The sequence below is a fragment of the Bufo gargarizans genome, chromosome 2, assembly GCF_014858855.1.
Source record: "Bufo gargarizans isolate SCDJY-AF-19 chromosome 2, ASM1485885v1, whole genome shotgun sequence".
In the NCBI taxonomy this organism is placed as follows: Eukaryota; Metazoa; Chordata; class Amphibia; order Anura; family Bufonidae; genus Bufo; species Bufo gargarizans.
In genome coordinates this window covers 485727321-485751695 of record NC_058081.1, presented here as the reverse complement: position 1 = coordinate 485751695, position 24375 = coordinate 485727321, and the positions used below count along the sequence as shown (strand labels likewise).

The following is a 24375-nucleotide window of genomic DNA, read 5'->3' as shown; positions in this document are numbered from 1 at the left end:
ATCTGCTCAATTATCAAGAGAACACAAGAGAACGGTGACAACTGGAAGACTGAAGAGCAGTAGAAATCATTATGCTGGTCCTTTTGATGCCTGCACAGAAATACACAATTTAGAAGATTTCAATTTAAGGATCAGCGCTGGCTCTTATATCCTTAATGCATGGTTGTAGATGAAAAAGATGACTTGAAGGGGGTTTACTGTCCACCCTTGATCTGACAGAGTAACAGCAATAACAGTAAGCAGCGGATTATGACAGCTGAGAATCTATAGATGCATTCATATAATCACAGCTCTCACACTGAAGGGAGAGTCGTTCCTCTGGACCATGAAGAGCCGAATGGAGAAACTGATAAATCCCACCCATACTGTGATGTAAGGAAGTGGAGACAGATGAGTTTCATTTGTATTTCTTCTGTCGACACACTGAAGTAAAGAAGGTACCAGCTACAAGATGTCTTGACTGTAGGTAGGAGACAAAGCATGCACTGCTGTCAGGGGAATGGAACAGGTGGCCCCTACTCAGAGCCAGCACTCAGCTGGGGACCCACAGGAGGAGGAAGAAGAATATCCCAACTGGGTGGTCAGCATGCTCACTACAATCCTCATTGTGACTATCAGTGGTGACATTTTTGGGAACCTTCTGGTCATCTCATCTGTCTTCAGGAACAAGAAACTTCGTAAAGCAGGTGCACATAATTTATTAAAAATCATTTTCAGTTTTAGACATTCTCATCCATTTCATGTTACGTGTTGAATGAATCAGTCATTGAAAGAAGTTGTCCACTTGAATGTAACCTTCTGCACACAGCTGTGATCTCGGAAAACTAGAAAGCTAAGATTTCAGAATTTGCTCTTTTTTTTTTTTGTCTAACTCAGGTTAATTTTTAGAATTTATCCAAAATTTCTTCAAAATTAATCATTTTCTTCCTTCTTATGAAGTTTTTTTAATATGTTATATTCATTTCTAATATACTAGACTGGAATTCATAGGTAACAGGATGGGATTTTCATAGTGCCATATATGGACACAAGAATTACAGGTACCATATCCTTGGAGTAATTTTACGTTGAATCCCAACCAGAAACATTTATCAACTACCAGCGACCTCCCTATTACCGCTGGGATCCCCCAATCCATAGCCTGCTCCAATCACAAGAAATCTGTAAGAAGGAGTATGAATGGAGTGGTCAGCTGTTTCCATAACTCCAATAGAGTTTGAATGGAAAGGTGGTGTGCATGTTCAGCCACTGCTCAGCTCAAACACCTCCTCACTGCAGCGATGGGGTTGGCGGTGGATGGAGGACTGCGGTCCAGCAATGATAACCCCACAATATAACATTTAATAAATAGGTGATGCAGGTTTATGGCTGGGATACCCCTTTAAAGGAATTGGCTGGGATTTGAAAAATTCAAAGCCACACAAAATTGTGCTACTTTTGTTCATAGGGTGTTGGGTATTGCATGTCAGTTTCTCTTATTTGAATGGTGATAAAATGTAATCTCAGACACAAGCCATTGACAATAGTGACACTTTTTCTGAGAAAAAGAATCTGACTCCTTTTTTTAATACTAGAGAACTTCTAGATACTAGTCTGCTCCAATTCCTCCCAAAACGCCTGCCAGGTTTCCAGTCTAGTCTATTTTGGGCAGCCAACAGATGTAATAACATTCTATAAAGCTGCAATGTTCTACCACATCATGTTAGTACTGACAAGAGAGATGCCAGACGCATGACATGTGACTTCCTAAATCAGAATGACACCCGGACACTATGAGATTATGACATATTAGCGGCAGAAATCTATGTCATCGATTATGCGCCAGTCATATTGAAGAAGCAGACTCACAGAGTACTCAGCCAGTCACATTTCACTACTGTCACTGGTAAGCTTCAAAGAATGGGATTTGCTCAAGTACAACGTTTGACTTAAAGATTACCCTAAGTGTTTTGACCTTCGCTGCCTAGTAAAGCAGAAATTCATGTCATTTCTGTGGTTTTATCTGTTTGACATCTAACTATTGATCTATCTATCTAATTTCTGTCTATGTATCTATCTCATATACAATATCTCATATCCATGTAATATCTATATATTATTTATATATTATCTATCTCATCTAATATCTATCTAATATATATATCTGTTTATATATCTATATATCTATCTCTCTTTAAAATTATCTATCTTTCCTGGACTTCCTATGGTAGCACAGTCACAACTAGGTACAACTAGACAGAAACGGGTTAATAAGCAGTAATGATCAATCAATTAACTAATCTAAGCTGAGCAGGAGGAAGAAGCCAGTGTATTTTATTTCTCTCTACAGTGCTGCCCAAAATTATTCATACCCCTGGCAAATTTTGACTTAAATTTACTTTTATTCAACCAGCAAGTCATTTTTTTGACGGGAAATGACATAGGTGTCTCCCAAAAGATAATAAGACGATGTACAAGAGGCATTATTGTGGAACAAAAATAAACATTTCTCAGCTTTAATTTACATTTGAGAAAAAAGTGCCCAGTCCAAAATTATTCATACCCTTCTCAATAATTAATAGAAAAGCCTTTATTGGCTATTACAGCAATCAAATGCTTCCTATAATTGCAGACCAGCTTTTTGCATATCTCCACAGGTATTTTTGCCTATTCATCTTTAGCAATGAGCTCCAAATCTTTCAGGTTGGAGGGACTTCTTTAGCTCCCTCTACAGATTCTCAGTTGGATTCGTCTGGACTCTGGCTGGGCCACTCCAAAACGTTAATGTTGTTGTCTGCTAACCATTTCTTCACCACTTTTGCTGTGTGTTTTGGGTCATTGTCATGCTGAAATGTCCACTAGTGCCCAAGGCCAAGTTTCTCTGCAGACTGCCTGATGTTGTCATTGAGAATCCTCATGTATTGCTCTTTTTTCATGGTGCCGTTTACTGTGATTAGGTTCTCTGGTCCATTGGCTTAAAAACATCCCCAAAGCATTAGGTTCCCACCACCATGATTGACAGTGGGGATGGTGTTCTTTGGTTTGAAGGCGTCTCATTTTTTAACGCCAAATGAAGGAAACATCATTGTGACCAAACAATAAAATTTTTGTTTCATCTGACCCTAACACAAAAGACCAGAAGTCTTCTTTGTCCAGATGAGCTTTTGCAAAGGCCAAGCAAGCTTTTGTGTGTCTCTGGAGAAGTGGTGTCCTCCTTGGTCTGCAATGTGCAGTGTCCATTGGATTGTCTGCCTTGAGACATTGCCAGAGCCCAGATTCACCAGGATGGCCTTGGTGGTGATCCTTGGATTCTTTTTCACCTCTCTGACTATCCTCCTGGCCAGCACAGGTGTCACTTTTGGCTTCCAACCACATCTTTTGAGATTTTCCACAGTGCTCAAATGTAAATAAAAGCTGAGAAATTGTTTTTTTTTTCTACAATAATGCCTCTTGTAAATCGTCTTATTATTTTTTGGGAGACACCTATGTCATTTCCCATCAAAAAATTGCTTGTTGGTTGAATAAAAGTAACTTTAAGTAAAAATTTGCCAGGGGTATGAATAATTATGAGCAGCACTGTAGGTCATGAGATAGACCAGATCTTCCAATATAATGAAATCCCAGGATCCTGCCATCTTACCGAACTGTATACAGGGAGTGGTCTCAGCTCGAAGGTGCAGTAGATGGCGCTTCCCTTGAATTTTAATACATTGCGCCTCTTGCAGCACATTATCTACTCCTTTTACACTTCTCCAGCGCTTTCAAAACCTTGCCTGGCTCCCTGTCTGTGTACCGCCTCCTTGCTCTGTGAGTTAGGTGTGGTGATACACTGAAGCCTATGCGGGTCTATGTGACTTTCCTAAAGCATGTACTGTTAGGTACAGCTGAGCCGATGATACAGTGCATTCATGGAATTACGCGGCGTGATGCTAGATTGAATGGGTTGTGACTTCTGGTTCTGTATGAACCGATGGCGTACTCAGCCAGCAAACTATGTCCTCTACTTATAGGAGTAAGACAAAACCATGTCAGTGTATTTATCATAGCTATGTTCACTCTGCCGTATGTTACCTGGTGGTATGCATTATATCATGTGATATTACTGTTAGTTCTGTGCTATGCTGCACTCAACTGTCGGATTACACCCTCTACTTACCCAGGTAAGTAAGGCAGACAATGTGCACCTACCATAGTACATGGCATTCTATGGCTGGGCTGGGCTGGGCTGGGCTGCGCTTCCCTAGGAGATGTCTCTGCTCTGACTATGTGATCACCTTCAGAGTTTTCATGCTGTGTATGTTTTCTTATTAGATGTCTGTCTCTTATGGTGAAGCTGAATGTGCCTTCACTTGTGAGATTGCAGCTGTAAGGGGATTTTCACACTCTCATTGTAAAAGATCCGGCAGGCAGTTCCGTCGCAGGAACTGCCTGCCGGACCCGGAAATCCATGTGCAAACGGATAGCATTTGTAGTCGTAGACGGATCCAGATGTGAATCTGTCTCACAAATGCATTGAAACACCGTATCCATCTCTCCGGTATCATAAAGGTCTGCGCAGAGCGGAAAACCAGATCCATTTTGCCGGAACACTTGGTGCTGGATCCGGCTTTAATGCATGTCAATGGAAAATAATGCTGGATCCGGCATTCCGGCAACTGCTGCAGTATTTTCTCCGGCCAAATACCGTAAAGAGTGACTGAACTGAAGACGTCCTGATTAGGGATGAGCGAACCCGGACTGTAAAGTTCGGGTTCGTACCGAATTTTGGGGTGTCCGTGACACGGACCCGAACCCGGACATTTTCGTAAAAGTTCGGGTTCGGTGTTCGTCGCTTTCTTAGCGCTTTTTGAAAGGCTGCAAAGCCGCCAATCAACAAGCGTCATACTACTTGCCCCAAGAGGCCATCACAGCCATGCCTACTATTGGCATGGCTGTGATTGGCCAGAGCACCATGTGACCCAGCCTCTATTTAAGCTGGAGTCACATAGCGCCGCCCGTCACTCTGCTCTGATTAGCATAGGGAGAGGTTGCGGCTGCGACAGTAGGGCGAGATTAGGCAGATTAACTCCTCCAAAGGACTTGATTAATCGATCGATCTGCAGCTGTGCATCATTGAGCTGCTGAAATTCAATTGCTCACTGTTTTTAGGCTGCCCAGACCGTTTGTCAGTCACTTTTTACTGGGGTGATCGGCGGCCATTTTGTGTCTTGTGGTGTGCTAGCACAAGCTGCGACCAAGTGCATTTAACCCTCAATGGTGTGGTTGTTTTTTGGCTAATTCCTACATCAGGGTGAAGCTGTCACACCAAGTGCATTTAACCAGCAATAGTCTGTTTATGTTTTGGCCATATACTACATCAGGGGCAAGCTGAGCCTGTCACCAAGTGCATTTAACCCTCAATGGTGTGGTTGTTTTTTGGCTAAATCCTACAACAGGGTGAAGCTGTCACACCAAGTGTATTTAACCAGCAATAGTCTGTTTATTTTTTGGCCATATACTACATCAGGGGCAAGCTGCGCCTGTCACCAAGTGCATTTAACCCTCAGTAGTGTGGTTTGTCAAGCTGTCACACCAAGTGCATTTAACCATCAATAGTGTGGTTATTTTTTGGCCATATCCCAGTCTAATTCTGTCAGTAAACCTATACCTGTCACCCAGCGCCTAAATACTAGGCCTCAAATTCATATCCAGCTAAATCTGTCGTTACTGCTGTAGCTGGGCGAGTTAGTTAGTGTCCGTTCAAGCACATTTCTTGTTCTGGGTTGAAATACAATTCCCAATTTAGCAATTTCAAAATTTAGTGGTTTCTGCTGTATCAGAGCTATTTGAAATCTATCCCTAAAAGGGTAGATCATATTGAAGGTGCACATATGGACATTCAGAATAACTTCACACACCCACTACTGTGCATTTCCAAGTCTAATTCTGTCAGTAAACCCATACCTGTCACCCAGCGCCTAAATACTAGGCCTCAAATTTATATCCAGCTAAATCTGTTGTTACTGCTGTAGCTGGGCGAGTTAGTTAGTGTCCGTTCAAGAACATTTCTTGTTCTGGGTTGAAATACAATTTCCAATTTAGCAATTTAACAATTTAGTGGTTTCTGCTGTATCAGAGCTATTTGAAATCTATCCCTAAAAGGGTAGATCATATTGAAGGTGCACATAGGGACATTCAGAATAACTTCACACACCCGCTACTGTGCATTTCCAAGTCTAATTCTGTCACTAAACCCATACCTGTCACCCAGCGCCTAAATACTCGGCCTCAAATTTATATCCAGCTAAATCTGTCGTTAGTGCTGTAGCTGGGCGAGTTATTTAGTGTCCGTTCAAGCACATTTCTTGTTCTGGGTTGAAATACAATTCCCAATTTAGAAATGTAAAAATTTAGTGGTTTCTGCTGTATCAGAGCTATTTGAAATCTATCCCTAAAAGGGTAGATCATATTGAAGGTGCACATAGGGTCATTCAGAATAACTTCACACACCCGCTACTGTGCATTTCCAAGTCTAATTCTGTCACTAAACCCATACCTGTCACCCAGCGCCTAAATACTAGGCCTCAAATTTATATCCAGCTGAATTTGAATACAATACATTGGGCCAAATAATATTTTTGCTGTTGTGGTGAACGATAACAATGAGGAAAACATCTAGTAAGGGACGCGGACGTGGACATGGTCGTGGTGGTGTTAGTGGACCCTCTGGTGCTGGGAGAGGACGTGGCCGTTCTGCCACATCCACACGTCCTAGTGTACCAACTACTTCAGGTCCCAGTAGCTGCCAGAATTTACAGCGATATATGGTGGGGCCCAATGCCGTTCTAAGGATGGTAAGGCCTGAGCAGGTACAGGCATTAGTCAATTGGGTGGCCGACAGTGGATCCAGCACGTTCACATTATCTCCCACCCAGTCTTCTGCAGAAAGCGCACAGATGGCGCCTGAAAACCAACCCCATCAGTCTGTCACATCACCCCCATGCATACCAGGGAAACTGTCTCAGCCTCAAGTTATGCAGCAGTCTATTATGCTGTTTGAAGACTCTGCTGGCAGGGTTTCCCAAGGGCATCCACCTAGCCCTTCCCCAGCGGTGAAAGACATAGAATGCACTGACGCACAACCACTTATGTTTCCTGATGATGAGGACATGGGAATACCACCTCAGCATGTCTCTGATGATGACGAAACACAGGTGCCAACTGCTGCGTCTTTCTGCAGTGTGCAGACTGAACAGGAGGTCAGGGATCAAGACTGGGTGGAAGACGATGCAGGGGACGATGAGGTCCTAGACCCCACATGGAATGAAGGTCGTGCCACTGACTTTCACAGTTCGGAGGAAGAGGCAGTGGTGAGACCGAGCCAACAGCGTAGCAAAAGAGGGAGCAGTGGGCAAAAGCAGAACACCCGCCGCCAAGAGACTCCGCCTGCTACTGACCGCCGCCATCTTGGACCGAGCACCCCAAAGGCAGCTTCAAGGAGTTCCCTGGCATGGCACTTCTTCAAACAATGTGCTGACGACAAGACCCGAGTGGTTTGCACGCTGTGCCATCAGAGCCTGAAGCGAGGCATTAACGTTCTGAACCTTAGCACAACCTGCATGACCAGGCACCTGCATGCAAAGCATGAACTGCAGTGGAGTAAACACCTTAAAAACAAGGAAGTCACTCAGGCTCCCCCTGCTACCTCTTCTGCTGCTGCCGCCTCGGTCTCTTCTGCTGCTGCCGCCGCCTCGGCCTCTTCTGCTGCTGCCGCCTCGGCCTCTTCCTCTGCCTCTGGAGGAACGTTGGCACCTGCCGCCCAGCAAACAGGGGATATACCACCAACACCACCACCTCCGTCACCAAGCGTCTCAAGCATGTCACACGGCAGCGTTCAGCTCTCCATCTCACAAACATTTGAGAGAAAGCGTAAATTCCCACCTAGCCACCCTCGATCCCTGGCCCTGAATGCCAGCATTTCTAAACTACTGGCCTATGAAATGCTGTCATTTAGGCTGGTGGACACAGACAGCTTCAAACAGCTCATGTCGCTTGCTGTCCCACAGTATGTTGTTCCCAGCCACCACTACTTCTCCAAGAGAGCCGTGCCTTCCCTGCACAACCAAGTATCCAATAAAATCAAGTGTGCACTGCGCAACGCCATCTGTGGCAAGGTCCACCTAACCACAGATACGTGGACCAGTAAGCACGGCCAGGGACGCTATATCTCCCTAACTGCACACTGGGTAAATGTAGTGGCAGCTGGGCCCCAGGCGGAGAGCTGTTTGGCGCACGTCCTTCCGCCACCAAGGATCGCAGGGCAACATTCTTTGCCTCCTGTTGCCACCTCCTCCTCCTCAGCTTCCCCCTCCTCTTCTTCCACCTGCTCATCCAGTCAGCCACACATCTTCACCACCAACTTCAGCACAGCCCGGGGTAAACGTCAGCAGGCCATTCTGAAACTCATATCTTTGGGGGACAGGCCCCACACCGCACAGGAGTTGTGGCGGGGTATAGAACAACAGACCGACAAGTGGTTGCTGCCGGTGAGCCTCAAGCCCGGCCTGGTGGTGTGCGATAATGGGCGAAATCTCATTGCAGCTCTGGGACTAGCCGGTTTGACGCACATCCCTTCCTTGGCGCATGTGCTGAATTTGGTGGTGCAGAAGTTCATTCACAACTACCCCGACATGTCAGAGCTGCTGCATAAAGTGCGGGCCGTCTGTGCGCGCTTCCGGCGTTCACATCCTGCCGCTGCTCGCCTGTCTGTGCTACAGTGTAACTTCAGCCTTCCCGCTCACCGCCTCATATGCGACGTGCCCACCAGGTGGAACTCCACCTTGCACATGCTGGACAGACTGTGAGAGTAGCAGCAGGCCATAGTGGAGTTTCAGCTGCAGCACGCACGGGTCAGTCGCACTACGGAACAGCACCACTTCACCACCAATGACTGGGCCTCCATGCGAGAACTGTGTGCCCTGTTTCGAGTACTCCACCAACATGGCCAGTGGCGATGACGCCGTTATCAGCGTTACAATACCACTTCTATGTCTCCTTGAGAAAACACTTAGGGCGATGATGGAAGAGGAGGTGGCCCAGGAGGAGGAGGAGGAAGAGGGGTCATTTTTAGCACTTTCAGGCCAGTCTCTTCGAAGTGACTCAGAGGGAGGTTTATTTCAACAGCAGAGGTCAGGTACAAATGTGGCCAGCCAGAGCCCACTACTGGAGGACCAGGAGGATGAGGATGAGGAGTAGATGGAGGAGGATGAGGATGAAGCATGGTCACAGCGGGGTGGCACCCAACGCAGCTCGGGCCCATCATTGGTGCGTGGCTGGGGGGAAAGGCAGGACGATGACGATACGCCTCCCACAGAGGACAGCTTGTCCTTACCCCTGGGCAGCCTGGCACACATGAGCGACTACATGCTGCAGTGCCTGCGCAACGACAGCAGAGTTGCCCACATTTTAACCTGTGCGGACTACTGGGTTGCCACCCTGCTGGATCCACGGTACAAAGACAATGTGCCCACCTTACTTCCTGCACTGGAGCGTGATAGGAAGATGCGCGAGTACAAGCGCACGTTGGTAGACGCGCTACTGAGATCATTCCCAAATGTGACAGGGGAACAAGTGGAAGCCCAAGGCCAAGGCAGAGGAGGAGCAAGAGGTCGCCAAGGCAGCTGTGTCACGGCCAGCTCCTCTGAGGGCAGGGTTAGCATGGCAGAGATGTGGAAAACTTTTGTCAACACGCCACAGCTAACTGCACCACCACCTGATACGCAACGTGTTAGCATGAGGCAACATTTCACTAACATGGTGGAACAATGCACACCCCTCCACGTACTGACTGATGGTTCGGCCCCATTCAACTTCTGGGTCTCTAAATTGTCTACGTGGCCAGAGCTAGCCTTTTATGCCTTGGAGGTGCTGGCCTGCCCGGCGGCCAGCGTTTTGTCTGAACGTGTATTCAGTACGGCAGGGGGCGTCGTTACAGACAAACGCAGCCGCCTGTCTACAGCCAATGTGGACAAGCTCACGTTCATAAAAATGAACCAGGCATGGATCCCACAGGACCTGTCCATCCCTTGTGCAGATTAGACATTAACTACCTCCCCTTAACCATATATTATTGGACTCCAGGGCACTTCCTCATTCAATCCTATTTTTATTTTCATTTTGCCATTATATTGCGAGGCTACCCAAAGTTGAATGAACCTCTCCTCTGTCTGGGTGCCGGGGCCTAAATATATTCCAATGGACTGTTCCAATGTTGGCTGACGTGAAGCCTGATTCTCTGCTATGACATGCAGACTGATTCTCTGCTGACATGAAGCCAGATTGTCTGTTACGGGACCTCTCTCCTCTGCCTGGGTGCTGGGCCTAAATTTATGAAAATGGACTGTTGCAGTGGTGGCTGACGTGAAGCCTGATTCTCTGCTATGACATGAAGACTGATTCTCTGGTGACATGAAGCCAGATTCTGTGTTACGGAACCTCTCTCCTCTGCCTGGGTGCCAGGGCCTAAATTTATGACAATGGACTGTTACAGTGGTGGGTGACGTGAAGCCTGATTCTCTGCTATGACATGCAGACTGATTCTCTGCTGACATGAAGCCAGATTCTCTGTTAAGGGACCTCTCTCCTCTTCCTGGGTGCTGGGCCTAAATATATGACAATGGACTGTTGCAGTGGTGGCTGACGTGAAGCCTGATTCTCTGCTATGATATGAAGACTGATTCTCTGCTGACATGAAGCCTAGATTCTCTGGTGAATGAAGCCAGATTCTGTGTACGGGACCTCTCTCCTCTGCCTGTGTGCTGGGCCTAAATTTATGAAAATGGACTGTTACAGTGGTGGGTGACGTGAAGCCCGATTCTCTGCTATGGGACCTCTCTCCAATTGATTTTGGTAAATTTTTATTTATTTAATTTTTATTTTAATTCATTTCCCTATCCACATTTGTTTGCAGGGGATTTACCTACATGTTGCTGCCTTTTGCAGCCTTCTAGCCCTTTCCTGGGCTGTTTTACAGCCTTTTTAGTGCCGAAAAGTTCGGGTCCCCATTGACTTCAATGGGGTTCGGGTTCGGGATGGGGTTCGGGATGAAGTTCGGATCGGGTTCGGATCCCAAACCCGAACATTTTCGGGAAGTTCGGCCGAACTTCTCGAACCCGAACATCCAGGTGTCCGCTCAACTCTAGTCCTGATGCATACTGAACGGATTGCTCTCCATGAAGAATGCATTAGGATAAAACTGATTTTTTTTCCCGGTATTGAGCCCCTAGGACAGAACTCAATACCGGAAAAGAATAACGCTAGTGTGAAAGTACCCTTACACAGCTTAATGCCTGGCAAGTAGCAGCTTGGGAGACTGTTTGGAAATCCCTGATTCTGTTGACTCTCTGCTCTAGGTATTTAAAATAAAAACTCCAGGAACACGTTTTAGAAATCCAAGAACTATTTCTGCAATCTGTTGTTTCAACCAGGTTTATTGTTTGGTCCTAAAGTAGAGAAATGTCTTTGAACAATGTCAAAGGAGTCAAGTCGTAGACACTAAGAAGTGCACCCTATTAGATCCTTTTAGGCTGCTTTCACACTAGCGTTCGGGTTTCCGTTCGTGAGCTCCGTTTGAAGGAGCTCACGAGCGGACCCGAACGCAGCCGTCCAGCCCTGATGCAGTCTGAATGGAGGCGGATCCGCTCAGACTGCATCAGTCTGGCGGCGTTCAGCCTCCGCTCCGCTCGCCTCCGCACGGACAGGCGGACAGCTGAACGCTGCTTGCAGCGTTCGGGTGTCCGCCTGGCCGTGCGGAGGCGTGCGGATCCGTCCAGACTTACAATGTAAGTCAATGGGGACGGATCCGTTTGAAGATGCCACAATGTGGCTCAATCTTCAAGCGGATCCGTCCCCCATTGACTTTACATTGAAAGTCTGGACGGATCCGTCCCAGGCTATTTTCACACTTAGCTTTTTTTAGCTAATATAATGCAGACGGATCCGTTCTGAACGGAGCCTCCGTCTGCATTATTATGGGCGGATCCGTTCAGAACGGATCCGCCCGAACGCTAGTGTGAAAGTAGCCTTAGGGATAAAAAGAAGATCCTCAAGTTGAGGCTCAGCCAGAAAATGTCAGATCTTTTGACACTAGGCATATGGGTATGACACCAGTAATATGGGACAGGCTAAAAAGAAAAAAATATATATTTTCTGTATGATCCAACCCCATCAGACACTTGGGTCTCCGCAAGAATAAGAAAAATTTATCCACCTGAGTTTAACAGAAGATTCCTTCCAAATGCCTTTGTACCGAAAACAAACAATCCAGGTGTTCTTCGTCTTCAAGTAGTTTTGGAAAATTAGGTATTAGAAGGGATAAAAAAAACCTGATGAAGAGGAAATTCTAAATCAATGTCAGGCGGTTATTGGAGAAGGACAATATCCTGACGACAATACATCTCAGAGATAGTCAGGTCCAATAATATTGGGACATCAACACAATTCTAAAATTTTGGGCTCTATACACCACCACAATGGATTTGAAATGATGCGAACAAGATGTGCAGAACTGCAGACTGTCAGCTTTTATTTCAGGGTATTTACATCCAAATCAGGTGAACGGTGTAGGAATTACAACAGTTTGCATATCTGCCTCCCACTTGTTAAGGGACCAAAAGTATTGGAACATAATAATAATCATAAATCAAACTTTCACTTTTTAATACTTGGTTGCAAATCCTTTGCAGTCAATTACAGCCTGAAGTCTGGAACGCATAGACATCACCAGACGCTGGGTTTCATCCCTGGTGATGTTCTGCCAGGCCTCTACTGCAACTGTCTTCAGTTCCTGCTTGTTCTTGGGGCTTTTTCCCTTCAGTTTTGTCTTGAGCAAGTGAAATGCATGCTCAAATCGGATTCAGGTCAGGTGATTGACTTGGCCATTGCATAACATTCCACTTATTTCCCTTAAAAAACTCTTTGGTTGCTTTTGCAGTATGTCTTGGGTCAATGTCCATCTGCACTGTGAAATGCCATCCAATGAGCTCTGTGGCATTTGGCTGAATATGAGCAGATAATATTGCCCAAAACACTTCAGAATTCATCCTGTTACTTTTGTCAGCAGTCACATCATCAATAAATACAAGAGAACCAGTTCCATTGGCAGCCATAGATGCCCACGCCATGACACTACCACCACCACGCTTCACTGATGAGGTGGTATGCTTCGGATCATGAGCAGTTCCTTTCCTTCTCCATACTCTTCTCTTCCCATCACTCTGGTACAAGTTGATCTTGGTCTCATCTGTCCATAGGATGTTGTTCCAGAACTGTGAAGGCTTTTTTAGATGTCGTTTGGCAAACTCTAATCTGGCCTTCCTGTTTTTGAGGCTCACCAATGGTTTACATCTTGTGGTGAACCCTCTGTATTCACTCTGGTAAAGTCTTCTCTTGATTGTTGACACACATACACCTACCTCCTGGAGAGTGTTCTTGATCTGGCCAACTGTTGTGAAGGGTGTTTTCTTCACCAGGGAAAGAATCCTTCAGTCATCCACCACAGTTGTTTTCCGTGGTCTTCCGGGTGTTTTGGCGTTTCTGAGCTCACCGGTGCGTTCCTTCTTTTTAAGAATGTTCCAAACAGATGTTTTGGCCATGCCTAATGTTTTTGCTATCTCTCTGATGGGTTTATTTTGTTTTTTCAGCCTAATGATGGCTTGCTTCACTGATAGTGACAGCTCTTTGGATCTCATCTTGGATCTCTGGACCTTTTATCTGCTCATTGTAATTGGGATAATGAGGGAATAACACATACCTGGGCATGGAACAGCTGAGAAGCCAGTTGTCCCATTACTTTTGGTCCCTTAACAAGTGGGAGGCACATATGCAAAACTGTTGTAATTCCTTCACAGTTCACCTAATTTGGATGTAAATACCCTCAAATTAAAGCTGACAGTCTGCAGTTAAAGCACATCTTGTTTGTTTCATTTCAAATCCATTGTGGTGGTGTATAGAGCCAAAAATGTTTGAATTGTGTCGATGTCCCAAAATTTATGGACTTGACTGTATCTACCTGTGCATCCCCATGTTACCCAACCACAAGAAATTTCTCAGAATCACAGTATATACAAACTTGGACATTATTTTGCTATAATTCACTTGCCTGCCCATCATCTGCTCCCAGAGTTTTTACCAAGATCACAGTAATTTTTACAGGGTCCCTCAGGATGTAAGGTGTGACTGACATCTCCCACCAAACAGCTTCTGATGGATCTGTATACAACCATGCATCTGTTACAAAATCAATGCCTCTGGATCATTTACAAGGGGTCACACTCACAACTAGTGTTAAGCACATTGAGATTTGGATCCTAGATCTGAAGTCGATTCGCTCCAAACTTCATTTTATTGCTGTACAGAGACTCGTGTCCGTACAGCATTAAAATGTGTGCACTCCGGCGAGACTTTTGTGAATAACTTCGGCCATCGATTTTTTAACTCTAAAACGATGCAATCATGAAGTGGACGAGTCACCTCTTTCCTCAACCCAAAGTCTTGAATCTATCTTCATCATACAGGTAATCATACAGGTAATACTATGGTCCATATCTCATAGACAATATACACTCTCCTTAGAACTGATTTCACAAGAGCCTACAGATGGGGATTTTTGGATGTATCCATAAACTCGCCAAGAACTGAATTTGTGGCTAAAACCCCAGCACCCACTGCATGGCATATTTTTAATTCGCCAGCCTAAGGAAAGTTTTCACTATGGACAGGGCCGGTTTTAGATAAAATATGGCCCTGGGAAAAATCTAAATTGGGGCCCCAAATCTTGTAATAATGTACTAACAACACAGTTACATTCTGTCGATTCCAGCGCTCCCTCACAGATTTTCACCCTTATGGCCCCAGAATATGCCACATGCCCCCTCCCCTCACAACAATGAGTTCCCCTTACTCACGGCATCTGAGAGTGTTAAAAACCGGAAGCGTGGGATTCCTCTTCAGGCACGCTTTCCCCCAGAGGAGATCAGGGAAAGCACCCTGTTCTAAAAATGAGTCGCAGCCTGTACTAGGCTTCCAGGCTCATTGTTAGTATATCCCAGTTCAGGCCACTAGATGGCAGCACTGAAATGTGATAAAGTGATTTCTGTACAGAATAATGGAGCAATTTACATCTGATGATTGTAAGTTGTGGTCCACTTGGGGGACTTAACAAAAAGATAAAAAAAATGTAAAAAAAAAGTTTTGAAAATATAAAAAAAAAAACATAAAAATGTAAATCACCCCCATTTCCCAAAAGAAAAAGAAACCCAAAAAATATAATTATGGGCATCTCCGCATGCAAAAGCGCCCATACTATTAAAATATTTTTTTTTAAAGTAGACCACTGAGGAAGGGAGAGTAAATCTACCCGAAACGCATATGGTGAAATAAGTGATGTACCTGCATTGAAAGTCCTCCGATAAAATTGTATAGCCATACTAAAAAATCTCTACAGGAAAGGAACAAACATCCTCTTTTTGAACGCTGCACAGAAGGAAATCGCGGAAAAGAGTATCAACTCCCGCGATCTTTGGAACTCCCGCGGGATTCGAACTAGCTTGTCTCAAGGAGCAGGTGAACAAGTCGGCGGACATCTAAAGCTTCGTCCAAGCTACCGGGAGACAGCAGACACCAGATGGTAAGCCGAACATTGATTACAAGTCTACCTTTACTGATAAGGAAAGTGTTATAAGAGACCTCAGTCCAGTATCATCTGAACTCTGTGGACAATATATGAATACACTGCGTTCCTATGGTAAATGTACCCACAACATCTGAAGTGACTTTCACCTTCCTAATCTGGGATATAGACACAAAGGAAACCCCTTCTCTCTCTTTTTGAAATAACAGTATATACGAAGTCTAGGTATATTAATTGAAGAACTTCGGCACGATATATACCACAGAAGTTACTGATTGCTTTTCGTTTATGTTATTGTATTTTTACAGTATTTTTAAAATTCTATATTTTATGGGGATATAGCAATAAATATTTTCTGCACACCTCAATCTGGTTGCCAAGTGTATGAGTGCCCGCTCATTTTTCTATTTCTATTTTACATTTCCCTTAGAGGGTTGGGTGTTTCCCTCTACTTGAGCTTGCAGCACCATACCATAACTATTAACGAGTGAGCCACCACAACCTACTAATACTTCTACATTAAGGGCAAAATCCTTAACAACTGGGCTGTAGAGCTCAATGCTATGTTTTTGCTGAAAAACCTCATAGAAGTTTCTCTTGTATTATACAAGAGAATCTTCTATGAGGTTTTTCAGCAGTAACTAAGCTGTGAGCTCTATAGCCCAGTGGTTAAGGTTTTTACCTGTAATGTAGAAGGTTGTGAGTTTTAATCCTCACGCAAACAATTTAAAAATACTGGTTACATAAGTTAAAATGGTTGGTGTAGGCTAATACGGGTGTTATTTGATCATATTTTACGTTTTGCTAAAAAAAAAATCTCAATAAAATCAAGTTTTTCACTGTTGGAAACACCCTGTGTATTTAAGTTTTATTTAGACTATTTTAAAAAGTTTCTGTATGGATTTGAACACCCTTCTACATTAAGGGCAAAAACCTTAACCACTGGGATGCTATGTCAATGCTGAAAAACATCATAGAAGTTTTTTCTTCTGGTAAAAACAGCATAGAAGTTTCTCTTGTATTATACAAGAGAAACCTCTATGAGGTTTTTCAGCATTGACATAGCATTAAGCACTATATACACACTATATTTATATACACAGGTTGTCCCTAAGCATAATAACAATGCTTGGGAATACCCCTTTCATGTTCATAAGACTGACTCCATATATGGACAAATGCATATATGGAGTCAGAGCAGGGCCTCCTAAGCTGGGAAATTCCCCACTCTGGTGTCTAGACTGCATCTGCCTGGCAGGACTGAAGCAGGGGGCCCCTTAGAGGATTGAGGCCCTGGGCAATAGCCCAGTTTGCCCCTCCCCCCCAATGATGGCCCTGACTATGGATGACTCCTGCAACTTGGGTGTGCATGTAGACAGGTTCTAACTGCAGAACATGTGGCTCAAGAAGATGGGATTGTCATCCAACCCGAAAGATCTCAGGGCAGTCAGACTGACTAGCTCACTTTCAACCTTACCTTCGCAACCACCAAATGCTTGTTTAGTCAAGCTAATTTACTAAACTGTTTATATCAAGAAACAGGCTGCAAAGAGCTATATCCAGAGGAGTGGGGTATAAACTCTACAATCTTCTCTCTGGAGTTTGATAGGCAGAAATGTCTCAGGGTGTGGAAGCTGGCAAGGACAGCCTGTTATACCTAGGATTTCCACTGAGATTATTAATGCTATGCTAGTTTCCTGAAGACCTTTAACATTTTTGTGGAATGTATTAAAAAACCCAATTCACTTCACCACCATCAAGGCCTTCTTGCGATTGTCTATAGTGTCAGCTGCACTGACTAAACATCATTTTAAAACATTAGGCTGGAATCAGATGACCGTTTCATTTTCCATTATGCTCAGTTGTGCACATTTTGCATTTGTTTTAGCCTTTTCTGTCTGAGATTTGTTATTTTAGATGGAAAAAAGTCCTACACATTAGTATTTTTTTTTTTCTGTTTAAAAAGACAGATCTCAGATAGGAATGGCTAAAATGGATGCAAATGCTTAAAAAACAGGATCCAGATTTTTTGTTACATTTTTTTTTTAATGTTGAATGAAGAATGAAGAACGAACTGGTGATGTGAACCCGGCCTTAGAAGATTCTTTGCTTAGGGTCATCATTTTCAAGATCTTTTTGATAGTTGTCCTCACATTTGCAAGGCATATTAGTGAACTACTGGATTTGTCATACAAGGGACCTTATCACAGAATTCTAGGATCCACAAGGTCAGGGCAGGAGGAATGGCATTGTATATGCCTCGATTTACAATAGAATATTTGAATGTAAACTTCTGTCCCACCCACTTGAACACTGGTTTGTAGGTCCCATTTGTGACTGTGCTGCCATAAGACATCCAGGAAAACAAATTTATTTACCTTAAATTTTTATTTCCCATAGTCCATAGGCTGCACAACTTTACCTCTCTTTAATAAAAATGCAATATTGCTTTATAAAAATACACTGGCGCCTTCCTCATGCTCAGCTTTATAGGGGCCATGGTGATTGATTGATTGATTGATTGACTGATTGATCATTACTGCTTATTAAGCTGTCTCGACTCAGTCTAGTTGTACCTAGGGGGCATTAACCCATTTGTGACTTTGCTACTGTAAGACTATAGAAAATGAAAATTTCAGGTAAATACATTTCCACTATCTATCTGTCTATGTATCTATCTCATATCCAATATCTATCTATCTCATATCCATGTAATATTTATCTATTATATATCTCATGTCTAATGTCTATCCATCTAATATTTATTATCAATCTAATATCTGTCTATAGATTTTTCTCATATATATGTATATATCTAATTATCTATGTAATATATATTTATTATCTATCTATATGAAAAAAGATTGCAGCAATGTTGGGAGTGCTGCTCTTTTATGTAGACAGCTTGGCCTTTGTATCTGGGCCCTGGTCAATGGCAACCAGTCTCCATATTTGAAGTGTTGCTTTCTTAGATTTCTATCTAAAGATATGGAAGAAAAGGCAGCACTCCGACTTCAGTGAAGAAAGTGGATATTTTATTCACCCAATATGCCCAGAATTGTGTGAATAAAGAAATCTACTTGACTAGGGTATTGTCGAATTGCTCTCTCCCTCCTAGCTACCACCAACCCCAACTTCCCTTATCCCCAAGAAAGACACTTCAGCCAAAAGAGGATTTAGTTGGCCACAGCAGCCATTTTATTAACAAAAACACTATAAATACCATATAACAAATAACACCCCCAAAGGTCTTTTTTTCTATAAGGCCCCTCCAAGACCAACAACATTCCTAACAGGGGAGTGTCCTTGGTGCCCCAAAACCTGGTGGAAATCTGCCCCGCCCCTCAACTTAATTACCTCTTGCCGCCAGCTCAGAGGCAGAACTGTGCAAACATGGACTACAACCTGGGCAGATTCCCGCCATCTCATTCCTTCAATTTCAATGCCTGAGGCCAGAGCCCTCTTGGCTCCCTTCCCACCACTCCAGAGCCACTATTTCACCAACTTCAAGGACCCCCCCCCAACCGCCAAGGCCACTATGACTAAAGAATGATCTGGCCAACCAACAGCAACCACCTATCTGGCCCCCAACTATACCAACAAACCCCCTTCCCCCCAACTGTGAAGGCACTGTTCCCATTACTGTGCCCACACAAAATGGCCCCTTTCCTGCCTTCAGTCCCCTTTTTAATCACCTTCACCCTTCCCACCAGCTACTCTCCTCCCAATGCCACCCTTAACCCCATGCCTACCAGTTTCCCCCACTCCCTCCAAACCAGTGATGCAGGCCTCCCAACAGGCTTGCAGCCCAGGTACCGCCTATCCTTTCTTCACTGAAGTTGAAGTGCTGCATTTTCTTTCATATCTTTTTACATTGCAAATCTGGGTCCAGGATCTACAGAGCAATTGCACCTAGCATTTGATTAGGAGTGCTGCTATTTTCTCTTCTCTCTGTCTATCTACCTATTTATCTACCACAGAAACAGCAGCAGCATAATGAAAAAAACGAGGAGATGGGTCCAATCCCTTACTGACTGTACACTATATAATCTATATTTTGATGTATCTAATAGCTATATTCTAATATCTATCTATCTATCCTTCCATAGTAACATAGTTTATAAGGCCGAAAAAATACATCTGTCCATCCAGTTCGGCCTGTTATCCTGCAAGTTGATCAAGAGGAAGGCAAAAAAAAACCTGTGAGGTAGAAGCCAATTTTCCCCACTTAAGGGGGAAAAAATTTCTTCCTGACTACAATCAGGCAATCAGAATAAATCCCTGGATCAACAACCCCTCTCTAGTAGCTATATCCTGTAATATTATTACACTCCAGAAATACATCCAGGCCCCTCTTGAATTCCTTTATTGTACTCACCATCACCACCTCCTCAGGCAGAGAGTTCCATAGTCTCACTGCTCTTACTGTAAAGAATCCTCTTCTATGTTTGTGTACAAACCTTCTTTCCTCCAGACGCAGAGGATGTCCCCTCGTCACAGTCACAGTCCTGGGGATAAATAGATGATGGGATAGATCTCTGTACTGACCCCTGATATATTTATACATATTAATTAGATCTCCCCTCAGTCGTCTTTTTTCTAAAGTGAGTAACCCTAATTTTGATAATCCTTCAGGGTACTGTAGTCCACCCATCCAATACCTATTATATAATATCTGTCTGTCTATCCATCCACCTATCTTAGTAGCAATTACACATATCAAACAATGATAAATAGTTGAACAATTTGGTTTTGTGGAACATATCTCAAACAAATGAAAGTAAATTGTTTTAATGGCATATCTTTCCCAGTTCAAGCAGAGGAAAAAAACTATGGAATCATAAATAAAAAAAAATAGGACTTGGTGGTCCGACCACTGGGACCCCGACAGATCACAAGAATGGGTGCTCTGTACCATGAAATGCGTAAGTCAGCAGAAAAAGCATGCACCATGCCACTCCGTTCATTCTCTATGTGATTGACAGAGGACTTACTGCTCTATTTATTTTGGGGTACAGAGCTCCCATTTAAGTGATTGGTGGGGGTCCAAGTGCTCAGAACCCCAAAAATATAATATCTGCTATCCTATGGATATGGGATAACGTCTTATAACCAGGACACCCCTTTATTGTTGCTGTTCTGGTGTCCAGTGAGTAACTCACCCCTGAAGTTTCTTGGTTAACATGAAGGCTCAGACTAGAATTAACATCCCTCTCACACTACTGTTCCTTTGCCCCATCTCTCTCATAGACTACATCTCAAGGTTCCACATCTCTCTTCCCATGGTCCGACTTGGACTGTTCCCCATGCCTCCCTCTGTAATAGACTGATTGCCGATTGCCATGCCCCCTTCTCTCTCACACAGATGCAGTACCCCAGAGCAGCAAGTACCTGGTTTGTTATTTAATGTTATGCAATGTTAATGTATTGTTATGTATTATACTGAGCATAGCTGTGTATGGATGGCACAACCAAGGTTAAAACTCCTGGTTCAGCCGTTTGCAGAAGGTTGGATGGGGATCCAAGATCTGCCCCAGCATAGTTAGTCAGTCTTAGGAGAGAGTCCAGAGCCCTTCTCAGGCCCAGAAAGTTCCAGAGACTAACAAATCACAGTGAAAGTTACTGCAAGATCTACAGGGAGAGAAGGAGAGAAAAGGAGAAGCTGGAATTTACATGGCCAAGCATAGGAGTTAGCAAGGTAACCTGCTACTACAGTCATTCTGATTTTGCTACTGTGAGGGACTCCCTTCACACTTGGACACGTCCTGTCCAAACGTGCCTTCATGACCCTGTATCCCCACAGTGGACATGGACACTACAGCCATTATTGTCAAGGTACTGTTGTCAGCCATGGACTCTACTGAGAGAGAATTTAGCAAGATAGAGAGGAAAGAGGGCCATAGCTCTCAGCATTGCCCAATCCATACATTGCTATCTGGGAGAGAATTGCACTGTGTACAGTTGTAACTGTGTCTTGGTATAATTGGATGTACTACAACTCCTATTTTGTACTACAGTAAAAAAAGCTTTTTATTCTTCTACCACTGGTCTGGTTTTCTGACTCCTACACCATACATGCCCTGCCTTGCACCCATCCAAACACCTAACATCAAAGGCACCCCATCTACCATCAGGCAGGAGCCCATTAGTGTTCCCCCCTCCTTTCGCTGCATGTCCCAAGGGACCAACGGTGTGAAGACATCTACCGTGATTGACTGTGACATTTTCTGAATCTTCAAAGTAGAAGAGGGTATGACTCCTGATAAAAATGCACATCATCCAGGTATGATGTGATGATGCTGGACCACTAATAGTTAGAAGAGAATTTTGATAATTTGGTAACTTTCTATATTTGGTTTCACAATAGTCACGCATATATATATATATATATATATATATGTATGTATATCAATGTTGCTTCTGTCTTCTGCAGGAAATGCTTTTCTGGTCAGTCTTGCAGTGGCAGACCTACTGGTGGCATGTTATCCTTACCCGTTGGTTCTTCTTGCAATTTTCAACCGTGGCTGGAGAATGGGACACACTCATTGCTTGTTAAGTGGATTTTTTATGGGACTTAGTGTTATAAGTTCAGTCTTCAATATAACAGGCATTGCCGTCAATCGATACTTCTACATCTGTCACCACAGCTGCTACTCCCGTCTGTTTTCCAACACAAGCACCATGTTGTATGTGGGACTGGTCTGGACATTAGCTTTTGCAGCCATTTTACCAAACCTCTTTGTTGGATCCTTGCAATACGACCCAAGAGTCTTCTCCTGCACATTTTCTCAGTCAGTCAGCCCATTGTATACTATTGTCATTGTGATTCTCCATTTCTTTTTACCAATTAGTGTAGTGAGCTTCTGCTATCTTCAGATCTGGATACTAGTTCTCAACAGTCAGCATCGGGTGAAACCAACAAGACAGGTCCACATCCGGACATGGCCGAACAACATGCAAAGTTTTCTCACTATGTTCATAGTTTTTGTGCTCTTTGCTGTATGCTGGGGACCCCTGAATATCATTGGGTTCTTGGTGGGCTTGAACCCACAACTAGAAGAGTCAATTCCACCCTGGCTTTTTGTTGCAAGCTATTTCATGGCTTATTTCAATAGTTGCCTCAATGCTGTAGTATACGGTGCTCTAAATAAGAACTTTCGAAGAGAATATAGGAGAATTATGCTGAACATTTTCCAGTTGGCTTAAAGCTGTTGATTATTTTATGTAATTTCCTGTTTTATTCCAAAATAAAAAGACATAATTTGAAATGTACATTATCTTTAAGAGCTAATTAAAGGCATAGTCCACAACATGGTGGTTTTCTTCCAAATTGGCACCATACCTGTCCACAGGTTGTGGGTGATATTGCAGTTTAGCACCATTTACTTCAGGGAAGCAGATGCAACAAAATGACGGTTGTGGCGCCGTTTCTGAAAGAAAGCAGCCATGTTTTCTAATCCTGGAAACCCCCTTTAAGCAAATCAGTATGGTATTATGTGAACAAAAGCCATTTATTCAAATGGGTCACATTTATGGTTTAAAAGAATTGTCTAGGGATTGGAGAAACTTTTGAATGAACTCTAAAGTTTTCCATATACATTCATTAAGGATTTCTCATGATTTTCCACTGTTTGGTTCCTTGAATGTATCTCAGCTTACAGACCTGTCTAATGATGCATAGCTGTATTTGCCACTAGGCACTGGAGGTCCAATGTCTAGGGTGGCACCTTGTGTGTGGCAACACTAGTTGACAGGCCAAACAGAATGTGGTGGAAAGGTGAGAGTGTGACTGAATGAGGGACAGTATCAAAAGCCTTTGCAAAAACACTACATCCACACCCGCCCCTCTGTCCAAGCTTCTACTCACCTCTTCATCAAAACAAATCAGGCTAGTCTGACAACTTTTGTCCCTGGTAAACCCATGCTGGTTATCACTTATGATATTATTAACACTCCCATACTCCAGTATATAGTCCCTTAAGAGTCTTTCAAGCAAAGGTCCTATCACAGAAGTTAAATGGGTTGTCTCCCTTCAGCAAGTGGCATTTATCATGTACAAAAAGTAAATACAAGCCACTTACTAAGGTATTGTGATTACCCATATTGCCTCCTTTGCTGGCTTGATTCATTTTTCAATTCCCTTATACACTGCTCGTTTCCATGTTTATGACCACTCTGGAATCCACCAGTGATGTCATGCTTGCACACTATAGGAAAAAGCGTCTCTGGTGGACCGTGGAAGTGCCCACCAATGATGGAATGCTCGGTGGTCGAAACATGGAAATGAGCAGTGTATCATGTGATGGAAAAATGAATCCAGCCAGCAAAGGAAGCAATATTGACAATCCCAATACATTAGTAAGTGGCTTATATTAACTTCCTCTACATAATAAATGCTATTTGCTGAAGTGAGACAACCCTTTTGAGCTTAAAGAGCTATAATTACCTGTGGAGGACCTGCAGCCCTTTTTGAACATGGGCACCACATTTGCCTGTACCAGTCCCAAGAGAATCTCTAACAATTATGAACAGGAGCACAGAAATAACTGGACATAAATGAACATAAATTTGTAGCTGCTGCTGGCCATACCCCTTTAACGAAATGGGCGAGGGCAGAGTGAAAACTGTGAGATGCGACAATTTTTTTTAAAGTCACAGTTAGAAAGTTGCCACTTTTTAGCTACACTTCAGGTGCTAGATGATAAATGGATGCGGGAAAAACGCAAGGT

At 43.7% G+C, this 24375-nt stretch overlaps 1 protein-coding gene across 1 annotated transcript; it reads left to right on the top strand.

Moving 5' to 3' along the window:
- Positions 1 to 499: 499 nt before the first annotated feature.
- On the top strand, positions 500 to 22852 carry LOC122926495 (melatonin receptor type 1A-like). Its single transcript, XM_044277879.1, has 2 exons — positions 500 to 686; positions 22080 to 22852. The coding sequence occupies exons 1-2, from the start codon at positions 500 to 502 to the stop codon at positions 22850 to 22852; spliced, it is 960 nt and encodes a 319-aa protein (XP_044133814.1).
- The last annotated feature ends 1523 nt before the right edge of the window (positions 22853 to 24375 follow it).